The sequence below is a fragment of the Vanessa atalanta genome, chromosome 5, assembly GCF_905147765.1.
Source record: "Vanessa atalanta chromosome 5, ilVanAtal1.2, whole genome shotgun sequence".
In the NCBI taxonomy this organism is placed as follows: Eukaryota; Metazoa; Arthropoda; class Insecta; order Lepidoptera; family Nymphalidae; genus Vanessa; species Vanessa atalanta.
In genome coordinates this window covers 13,970,981-13,980,983 of record NC_061875.1, presented here as the reverse complement: position 1 = coordinate 13,980,983, position 10,003 = coordinate 13,970,981, and the positions used below count along the sequence as shown (strand labels likewise).

The following is a 10,003-nucleotide window of genomic DNA, read 5'->3' as shown; positions in this document are numbered from 1 at the left end:
CTGACTTAAATATGAAGCAATGCGATCAAGAGCTTTACCTTTATTACCGTAGTATTTAAGCTTATACAGAAGTGTCTCGTATTCTACACAATCAAATGATTTAGAGTTTAGACAAATCACAGAATACTCCAATAGCATTCTGTGATTTTTCCCAAGCATCGTAAATATGTTTAAGAAGTGCTATTCCCGCATCAGTTGTCGAGAGACTTGTTCTTGTAAAACCGAATTACTCACTATGAAAAATAGTATTTGTACCGAAATGGACGAGATGATTTAAAATATTTTTTTCGAATATTTTACTTAAAGATTTAAATAGGCTTGTAATTATTCGAATCGCTCCTGTTTCCACTCTTACAAGAACAACTCCCTATACTTAAATCCCAAAAAATGTATCGTCATTTTCTTCACACGGAGACATTGTCTCTTTACACATAATCATCGTTGTAGTGGTACTACAACGTGGTAGGTATAAATCCCACATTAATCAAACAACAGCTAGAGTATTTCGTTTACATAGATTCGTGCTTAAAGCTGCTAAGGATTTTAAAAATGGTTTTTAGAGTTCCATACCCAAAGGGTAAAAATAGGACCCTATTACTAAGACTTCGCTGTCTGTCAGTCACCAGACTGTATACTGTCAAGAACCGCGATAGCTAGACAGTTGAAAAACAAAATGAAATAAATATTTAAGAGGGGTCTCATACAACAAACGCGCAAATTTTTTTGCCCTTTTTAGTTCGATACCAATAATGGCAACAGGTAGGCACTTGAAATATTAACAAGACACTCACTTGTATTTTTATTTGAATAAATAATAAAATTAAAATAAAATAAATATTTAATCGGGCTTGACTATAGTAGTTATGATTATACACACAGACGCAGTTACTGCGTCTATAATCACAACGAGCTTAAAATGATAGAAATCAAGAATCGGCAATCGGTGCGCTCTCAAGTCGTCTTTAGAAGACACAAGGTACTTAAATAAAATACTATAAATTGGCGGGGTCGTTTATTGGGGTATCGTAGGAGTAATTATGTACAAGGCCAGCTGGCACGCCGCTGTCAAAGCGCGAGGGCGAGTGCAGGCGGGTGTCCGGCGATGTGCGCGTGGTGCAGCGCGTGGTGGGCCTGGTGCGCGTTGTGCGCGTGGTGCGCGTTGTGCGCGTGGTGCGCGCTGTGCGCGCTGTGCGCGGGGTGCGCGGGGTGCGCGGGGCCCGGCGGCGGGTCGGGCTCGTCGAGGTCGAGCGCGGCGTCAATCATTGTGGTGTCGTGCAGGAGGCGGAGGCGCGACGCGCTCAGCGCGCCCCCGCCCGCCACCGCGCCGCCCCCGCCGCCCGCGCCGCCCCCACCCGCGCCCACACTTATGCACACCTCTGCAATTTCAATAATAATAATAAGACTAATTTATTAGTCCTACACTAATATTACTCTCCGTGCACCTTACCAAAAGTATCATTTATGATATCACTCTGTATAGTCTTAATTTTTAACATAATATGTTTGGAAACGTGATATTTTCCTGGTTTATTAAAATGTAGTAAGGTAGTATAGCCGCTATCCTCGTAATTATAGACCAATTTCTATACTTTTATAATATGAGAATATTATCAATTTCCTGTCAACTTTTGGTATGATATGTACGATACATACGCGGGCCCAAGCAGACAAGCGGGTTCCGACCCGGAAGCGACAAATGGCGTCGATTCGATATCTTATTACCGAATCGAGCGGTCGATATTCGGTAATGGGTCCTTTCGAGCGCGAGATCAACTGATAAAACTGACATGATAAAAGACGCACTCACCCTGCAGCGGCACCGGGTCGAGGTCGAGGCTGTGGTTCATGTAGGCGTGGCGCGCCGCCTCGCCGCCCTCGAACAGGTTGCTGTAGCTGCCGCCCAGCGCGCTCGCAGCCGCCTCGCAGCGCGCCGCGGGGGGCCCGGAGGGGGCCGCGGAGGCCCCGGCGGCGGCGGCGGGGGCGCCGGGGGGCACGCACAGCACCTGCGCGAAGCGTGGCGGCAACTCATCCCGCGCGTCCGCCGACACTACGCCGCGTCTGTTCGAGTCGAGACACGTTAAAAAGCATATTTAATTTTCGTATAGTATCCGTCGCTGAGATTAAATACTAATCGTTTCCCACTTGATGGAGGTGACGCCGTAAGCAGCAGAGAGTTGTCATGGTCTTATAGGTCAGCGATCTGTGTTAGTTACTTAAGTAGCCTGAATTGTCATTCGCAAACAGTAGCATCAGTGAGGGTCCTCGAGAGTCACGAGACACTCACCGGTCGATGAGGCTGGGCGCCAGCGGGCCGCAGAGCACGTGCCAGCAGTTGGCGCACGCGTGCCCGCGCGAGTACGGGTTGGGGTTCGACACGCCGCGACGCGTCGAAAACGAGCCCTTGATCTGCAAACACCACGCACTGTACACGACTGCATCGAAACGAAAAATATATCAGCGCAATGGATACAGGAACGAGGCTCACGTCTTCGTTGGTGGTCTGGTCGGTGGAGGCGAGGTAGGTGTGGAAGCCGGCGAGGCCGAGCACCGACCACACGGACAGGAAACACACGGCCGCCACCACGGCCGACGCGGGGCTCGCCCGCAGCGCGCCCGCCAGCCCCGCGCCGCGCGCCAGCAGCGCCAGGTGCGCCACCGCGCACGCGAACACGAACACCGCCAGGAACGACAGCGACACCACGAACGCGTAGAAATAGCGGTAGTTGCGCTTGCCCACGCAGTTGCCCACCCACGGGCAGTGGTGGTCGAAGCGGTCGACGCAGTTGTCGCAGAGCGAGCAGTGGGAGGCGCGCGGCGGCCGGAACATCTTGCACGTGAAGCAGTACTTGAGCTTGACGGGGCGGCCGCGCACCAGCACCTCGCGCGCGCGCGGCGGCGGCCGGCCCGCGGCGCCCGCGTCCGCCGCCTCCAGCGCGCCCAGCGCCGCCGCCTCGGCCGGCGCCGCGCGCGGGATGATGCCGGGGTCCGACAGCGCCGTGCGCAGCAGCGCCGCCAGCGTGCTCGCGCACAGCGCCGCGCCCGCCGCCGGCACCGCGGCCGACACGCGCGCCGCCAGGAACGGGCAGTCGAAGGCGAAGTGCAGCGCGCACGTGCCGCAGATGAGCGCCAGCGTGAACGCGAACACGCCGGGGTGCGGCGCCGTCATGAGCCGGCCGTCGCACCAGAAGCGGTTGCGCCCCGCGAACACCTCCCACTTGCGCGTCACGCGCCGCGACGCCATCGCCGCATCACCGCGCCCCGCTGCCCTCGCGCCGTGCTGCCGGCCCGCGCCAGACGGGTGTGCGGTTCACGGATACGGGCTGAAAGTTTGAAAATCGAGATTGTATTAAAAATATTCAAATAGATCCGACATTTACAAACTACAGCAATAGAATATTTACTTGCCGTTTAAGCGGTCTATAAATTATACAAATTTAAGAATTGAACTGTACCCGTAAGTTCTAAGGAGTCACATTATAGTTATTGGATATTTTCTGTAATGATTTTTGTATAGACTAGAGCAAGCACAGTGAATGTAACGCTTGTTTAGTTGAGTTCCTTCCAGTCAAATGTTCAGAGGTCAAAGAGCCAGTGAACTATTTCCTAGTGCATCTTGTACTTTATTATAAATAGAATTTCAGTTATAAATTTAAAATATGTGCTGTATTTTAGGACAGCTTTAACAAGTCAAATGACATTGTAAAGAAATAAGTTAACATTACTGGACTTGAACCCAGACCGTCCGGACAATAGTCAGAGTGAGATACTCCTGTGTGTTTATATGTGTGTGGGTTTGCACATCATTTTACTTCAAAAACTTATTTGGAATAACAGATCTTTCCTCTTAGTTTAATAGAACAGACAGTTTTTTAAACATTAATATAGATTCAAAGCTCCTGTAGAATTCTTTTTTGAATATAACTATTGATGTTTATCAGTTAAAACTGGCTAAGAGCTAACCTACAAAAAAGCATTTTCAGTGCTGTTTGGGCTAAATGTTCATTAGTAAAGAAATGATACAGTCACAAAATTCAACAATTTAATTCAATACAATAACCGTTTTTCTCCACCATGTGAATCTTACAGCCAATGTAAAGTGACTTCTATAACATGTAGGCACTTGTAGCTGCAGGTCTAAGGGAGAACAACCAACATTGCAGCACACAGATTAATGTGTGCGCAGGTGCGCTCTCTGTTCCCTCACGTTCATAATCCGATAACGCAAATAGTTCAACCAGTATAATAGAAAACTCAATAACCCTTTATAGGCCCGACTAGGGCTTGATAAGGAACTCTAGTGCTTAGGGTAGTAATAGATACTTGTGAGGAAAATCAATATCCACCAATAGTGACTACACCACATTTACACCATTCTTATGAGAAAGAGCAATTTATGATAATCTAAGATGATACCTTTCTGAATAACTTTGGTTACTTCTTATCACATTCATGTATATTAAAATGTCTCATGCTCACCATCAGTAAGTATAAGGTTACATGTTAGTTAAAACTATAATGGATGATATCAATTGATTTAGTTAATAAGTGTCAATTTTAACCTATATTGTCTTGATATTTTAAAAATATTTCAATTGTGCCACATCATTATCAATTGTACTGAGATTATATTTAGTGTGAAATAAAAAATAAAAAAAACTGCATCAACAGTACTAAAATAGACAATCAACCAAATGTTTAATTATATAATATTAACTTTATTCATTTTACATCAGATAAATAATTTATGAGTTTTATATACACACATTTTAAAAAATATTGAAGTACAATATTATCTTTTTTCTATCATTGGCAGTGTTATCTTATAGTTAAGATAACAGTCAGCAATTTGATCTGATGTTAGTCATATATCAGTAAAGTTAATGCTATTCTATTGCTAAAATTATTTCAGATGCAAGAACTTAAGATGTCACACAACAACATAATTGGGCCAATATCAATCAGGATGATGAGGCGCGGGCGCAGTTGTGTCCCTCCTCATACCCAAATGACTCACAATTATACATACTAGATATATACGTACCCAAAAGCAACTCAAATTCAGCTGATAAAAAGTTTCGTATTAAGTTCCATGTAGAAAACTTCTACAATAAAAATATTTGCACAAACTTTCGTTTATTTCTCTTATGAAGATATACAACAAACAATTTATTTTGTTTTCAGAAACACGTTATTATTTTAAGCTATTAATCTTATTTAGAATCCTAAGTCAACTAAAAATATTGTTACAAAATATTATAAAGTTACAAAAAAACTTTCTCTGCTATATTTGACAATAGACTCAATCTCAATTGACATCATTTCGAACCACAGGCAATTTTATATTTTATCAACCGTTCAATGACAATTATCTTGGATAATTCTTAAAGGCGCATTGTAAGAAGATTAAAAGTCGTTTATAATTGATATTTATCTATTTTACAGGAAAAAAAAATAGAAGCTGAAGATGTTGAGATAAAACAGGATATAAAGTCACAATGACTTTCACACGATTTGATCTTACAACCAAGCGATAGTAAATATTATTGAAAGATAAATTTCAATACGATAATAAATACTAAACAGTTTTAGTTTTAGTATGAGTTCAATTTTTTTTATATTAATTTAAAATAATCTTATATCTTCGTAGCAGCTTAAAATAAGAAACTAATATTTACATTTAGCTTTTACAGAGAGTCTCGCTTTAATTTTTATCGCCACTACTTTTTAACTTCAAATTGATGATGTTATTTTCTCATTTTAATTACTATTAAAACTTGTTCGAATTAATATTATAAACGCAAAAATAACTCGTGTGTGTTTGTTTATCTGTCTGCTGCTCTTTAAAGGCAAAACCATGAAACCGATTTTATGAAATTTAGTATGAAGCATGCTTAAATTCTAAGGAAGGACATTGGCTAATACCTGACGACCCTCCCCTGAAACCTGTGAGTGAAATCGCGGGCGGCAACTAATACAATATAATTTTTTTTTTTGTAACCTAAATTTTTTTATTGTAGGTACATCTTGAATCCTAAAAATATTACTCTACTGTAGTCTATGGACTGTTATGACAAAACGTCCTTGTAACGTCAAACGTCAGACCGCAGACGTCTCACGTCAGTAGTATGATGTGTCAAACTTTAGTCAGTACAATATTAAAAAGTGAAATATGTGAGACTAGAGTTAGAGATTGAAGCATTGTAGAACCTCTCAGTTCCGTAATGATCGAAACTATTTACGCTTTTTCTATTTGAATTATGTGTCTTGAGTTCTGTGTTCCTTATGCTAGCAGATTGTAGATGTTTATCTTTTAAACTTTACTTAATCTTATATTGGAAACTTTTTTGGTTACATATGCAGCCCGAAAATTGATCGATCTTTGTTGAATTTTTATACAATAAATGGATTTCGAAAATAAGTCTATTTCGAAAGGAAAGCAACTATGGGGTTGCTAAGAAGAAATGTGAAAGGAATACGACTACATAAATAAGCAAGGTCTCGTTTAAGATGGGTTCTAGACGCGAAGCACTTACAATTGGCGCACTGTGCGTGACGTGGTACGCATTAAGCTCTGCAAGCAACGTTGTGGGAAAGCTGGTTTTAACAGAGCTGCCGTTTCCTATGTCGGTTACGATGGTGCAACTTCTGTCCACAGTGCTTTACAGTGCACCGGCTTTTGCTTTGTGTAATGTCCGCCGAGCACCCTCGTTTCCAAAGCAATATTATTTGCGTGTACTTGTACCATTAGCATTCGCTAAATTTTTTACAACTATGTTCTCACAAATCTCCATCTGGAAGGTGCCAATATCGTATGCACATACAGGTAGGCATCAATATTTTGTTTGTTTTAAAACACAGCACCCCTACAAAGCCGAACATTCACCCACAAAATCCTTTTTTTTGTTGAAAAAGTTATGAGAGAGGTTCTCATAACTTTTTTGAATCTTATCTAATTTACATTCCTTAGAATAAATGAACCTTCGGTTTCGGCCGAGGGTTGTCTTATGGTAATCATTTGGTCTACACACAACATATTTTATGATATACCATATCAAACGGAATCAAAAATGTTATCGACTTAATTTTTTTGTAGATACTAAATACATATGGTAAAGAAACAAATTTTTAACCAACAGTCAAGGCCACCACACCTCTATGGACGGCCGGTCTGGCGTGGGTGCTTTTCGGCGAGCGGCAGTCGGCCGGCGTGCAGGGCGCGCTAGTCCTGATCGCAGCCGGCGTGGCGGTCGCGTCCGCCACCGAGCTTCACTTCGACGCGCTCGGCCTCGGCGCCGCCCTCGCCGCCGCCGCGCTGCTCAGCCTGCAGCACCTGTACTCAAAGCGCGTCATGCGCGACACGGGAGTTCACCACCTGCGTCTGCTACAGACGCTGAGCGCCATGGCATTAGTGCTGCTGGTGCCGGCGTGGCTGGGTCTGGAGGCGCTGGCGCTGGCCGACGCGGTGCCCACGCGCGGCTGGGCGCACGCGGGCTCGCTGCTGGCGCTGGACGGCGCGCTGGCGTGGCTGCAGGCCGTGGCCGCCTTCAGCGTGCTGTGGCGCGTGACGCCGCTGGCATACGCGGTGGCGTCGGCCGCCAAGCGTGCGGTGGTGGTGGCAGCGTCGCTGCTGCTGCTGCGCAACCCCGCCCCTCCGCTCAACCTGGCGGGCATGGCACTGGCGCTGCTGGGCGTGCTGGCCTACAACCGCGCCAAGCTGCGCTCGCCGCGCCCGCTGCTTCCCGTGTGACCGCCGCTCCGGCCGGGCTGGCTCGGTGATCTCTTCTGCGGACCCTCGATAGCTCAAATTTATAGTATTAGTATTTCGTGGACGAAGTGTAGTGTTACAGATGACTAATACTAAGTGTATGAGATCTATTATTTTTATTTTTAAGTTTATTTAAAAATGTCGACAGGCTAGTCTCTTATAGCATTTATTTTAGTACAGCTAATCTGAACCGACTCTTATTGATAAACTTTGGTACTGTAGTATTATTTTGTTTAGACAAATATTGTTTGGAGTGCGTGACCAATGATCGGTAACAGGATTTGTTACAAAAAATATTGATAAACAATTAACATTTTGAGTAATTTAGTTGACATTTAATCAGTGTTGTTGTTATAAGAAATATAAAGAGACTATCTTAAAAATGTAACTACATATGAGAAAAATGTTTTCAATGTAGCTCACTAAAGAATATGAATCCCGTATGTAAGTGTTATAAAAGGTTTTAAATAAATTTATATATTTCTTATTATTTATTAAAGATAAAGCAAATTTAGTTAATGATCTAATATAGTTATATTCGTTTTCGAGATATAATTGCATCAGCTAAAGCCAGTTTCTTATTCTGGGCCCTTAGTACGATATTATAAAGAGTTTTTCTTGTGTTGAACATCGGGAAGTCTTATGGTTCGCCAACTTATCCGTCTCTCCGAAACAACAATAAAATCTACGCGACAAACATCCCGGCAACAAAGAATCTAAATTATTACGAAGCATAGATGATCTAACTGTACCTAACTGTGAGAATGTATAAATACAACCATTGTGATTGTGGCGAACCGACTAATTCATGATGAATTGTTAAATATGAAGAAAAATTACAGACTATGCATACTGATTTAATTAAAATTATTTAACAGTATTTTATTATGGAATGGATACTGGATGTACTTATTAAATTTTAGGCGACTTCAAACAGAACGAGTTTATGAATGGCTTTACTTTTTTATGTGTGCGTTTCTTTATATAGCCTGTTCCAATGGAAGTAGGGAAAAAGATAAACAAACCTTAGATTTACGTATTTCATGCGACTTGCTAATAACTCAGCTAAGTAGTGCACTACTAAGAGTTAATGATTAATAAATCTTTATTTATAATACAACACCATTGCACTAAACTACTTATTTCCACTTTAATTTTACTTCCAAAATTCCGGATGATGATTTTCGTCGATGTTCGCAACGCTATCTTTTCGCAAATCCATAGTGAATATCATAGATTAATCAAGCTCTCGACCAATGATATCGCGTCAATTTGCTGTCAAATGTTATTTATTTGGCTTTTTTCTTGTTATGGTTGGAATAGAGTACCTAATACCTATAAGTTCGTCAATTGTGTACCAATTTTAATAATCCTTATTTTATTGTCATCATTGTCAAGAAGCTGACATTAGTAAATTGTTTAGCCTTTAGAATCGCTGCTCATTGAAAGCGCAGAGGTCACCGTCAACATGTCAGGGAGTTTCTGAGATTTATATATACACACACATCAGCCCGCATTCGTCCACTGCTGGACATAGGCCTCTCCAAATGCACGCCACTGTGGTCTTTCTTCGGCAACTCGCATCCAGCTCCTGCCAGCCGTCTTGCGCAAATGGCCATTCCACCGTGCCTGAGGACGTCCTACACTACGTTTGCCGAGACGCGGTCTCCACTCTAGAACACGTTTTCCCCAACGGTTATCGGTTCTACGACAAATATGGCCAGCCCACTGCCACTTCAGTTTCCGGTGGGCTATGTCGATGACCTTGGTTCTCTGACGGATCACCTAATTTCTGATGCGATCCCTCAGAGATACTCCGAGCATAGCCCTTTCCATAGCACGCTGAGCGACTTTAACCCGATAGACCAGCTTTGTCGTGAGTGTCCACGTTTCGGCTCCGTATGTCATGACGGGTAGGACGCACTGGTTGAAGACTTTCGTCTTAAGGCACTGTGGGATCGACGATGTGAAGATTCGTCGTAACTTCCCAAATGCTGCCCAACCTAGCTGAATTCTTCTATTCAACTCATCCTCAAAGTTGTTTCTACCTAATCGCAATGTCTGCCCGAGGTAGACATATTTTTGAAAAACTTCAAGGACGGTACCGTGTATCGCAATCGGTTCCGATAGAACATGTTCATTGAACATGACCTTGGTTTTATCCAAGTTCATCCGTAGGCCGATGCGCATAGAAGAATCAGCCAGCTCATTCAGCATCTGTTGTAGGTCCTGCAGCGT

General features: G+C 43.2%; 2 protein-coding genes across 3 annotated transcripts; one reads left to right on the top strand and one right to left on the bottom strand.

Moving 5' to 3' along the window:
- Nucleotides 1-997: 997 nt before the first annotated feature.
- On the bottom strand, nucleotides 998-7,215 carry LOC125063925 (palmitoyltransferase ZDHHC18). 2 transcript variants are annotated; one of them, XM_047670629.1, is made up of 5 exons: nucleotides 7,152-7,215; nucleotides 2,486-3,320; nucleotides 2,285-2,406; nucleotides 1,808-2,058; nucleotides 998-1,376 (listed from the first exon to the last, which is right to left on the bottom strand). In XM_047670629.1, the coding sequence occupies exons 2-5, from the start codon at nucleotides 3,239-3,241 to the stop codon at nucleotides 1,066-1,068; spliced, it is 1,440 nt and encodes a 479-aa protein (XP_047526585.1). In that variant the 5' UTR covers nucleotides 3,242-3,320; nucleotides 7,152-7,215; the 3' UTR covers nucleotides 998-1,065. The 2 variants fall into 2 exon arrangements, with proteins under 2 accessions (XP_047526585.1, XP_047526583.1); XM_047670627.1 differs by lacking the exon at nucleotides 7,152-7,215 and adding an exon at nucleotides 5,042-5,308.
- Nucleotides 6,118-8,823, top strand: LOC125063926 (solute carrier family 35 member E1 homolog). Its single transcript, XM_047670630.1, has 2 exons — nucleotides 6,118-6,823; nucleotides 7,137-8,823. Exons 1-2 carry the CDS (start codon nucleotides 6,508-6,510, stop codon nucleotides 7,745-7,747), a joined length of 927 nt encoding a protein of 308 aa, XP_047526586.1. The 5' UTR covers nucleotides 6,118-6,507; the 3' UTR covers nucleotides 7,748-8,823.
- The last annotated feature ends 1,180 nt before the right edge of the window (nucleotides 8,824-10,003 follow it).

Coding starts and splice junctions, on each gene's coding strand:
- LOC125063926 (XM_047670630.1), top strand. CDS start 6,508: ATGGGTTCTAGACGCGAAGCACTTACAATTGGCGCACTGTGCGTGACG. Junction 6,824..7,136: donor AATATCGTATGCACATACAG/GTAGGCATCAAT, acceptor TTTAACCAACAG/TCAAGGCCACCACACCTCTA.
- LOC125063925 (XM_047670629.1), bottom strand. CDS start 3,241: ATGGCGTCGCGGCGCGTGACGCGCAAGTGGGAGGTGTTCGCGGGGCGC. Junction 2,059..2,284: donor GCGCCCAGCCTCATCGACCG/GTGAGTGTCTCG, acceptor CGACTCGAACAG/ACGCGGCGTAGTGTCGGCGG. Junction 1,377..1,807: donor CGACCCGGTGCCGCTGCAGG/GTGAGTGCGTCT, acceptor TTGAAATTGCAG/AGGTGTGCATAAGTGTGGGC.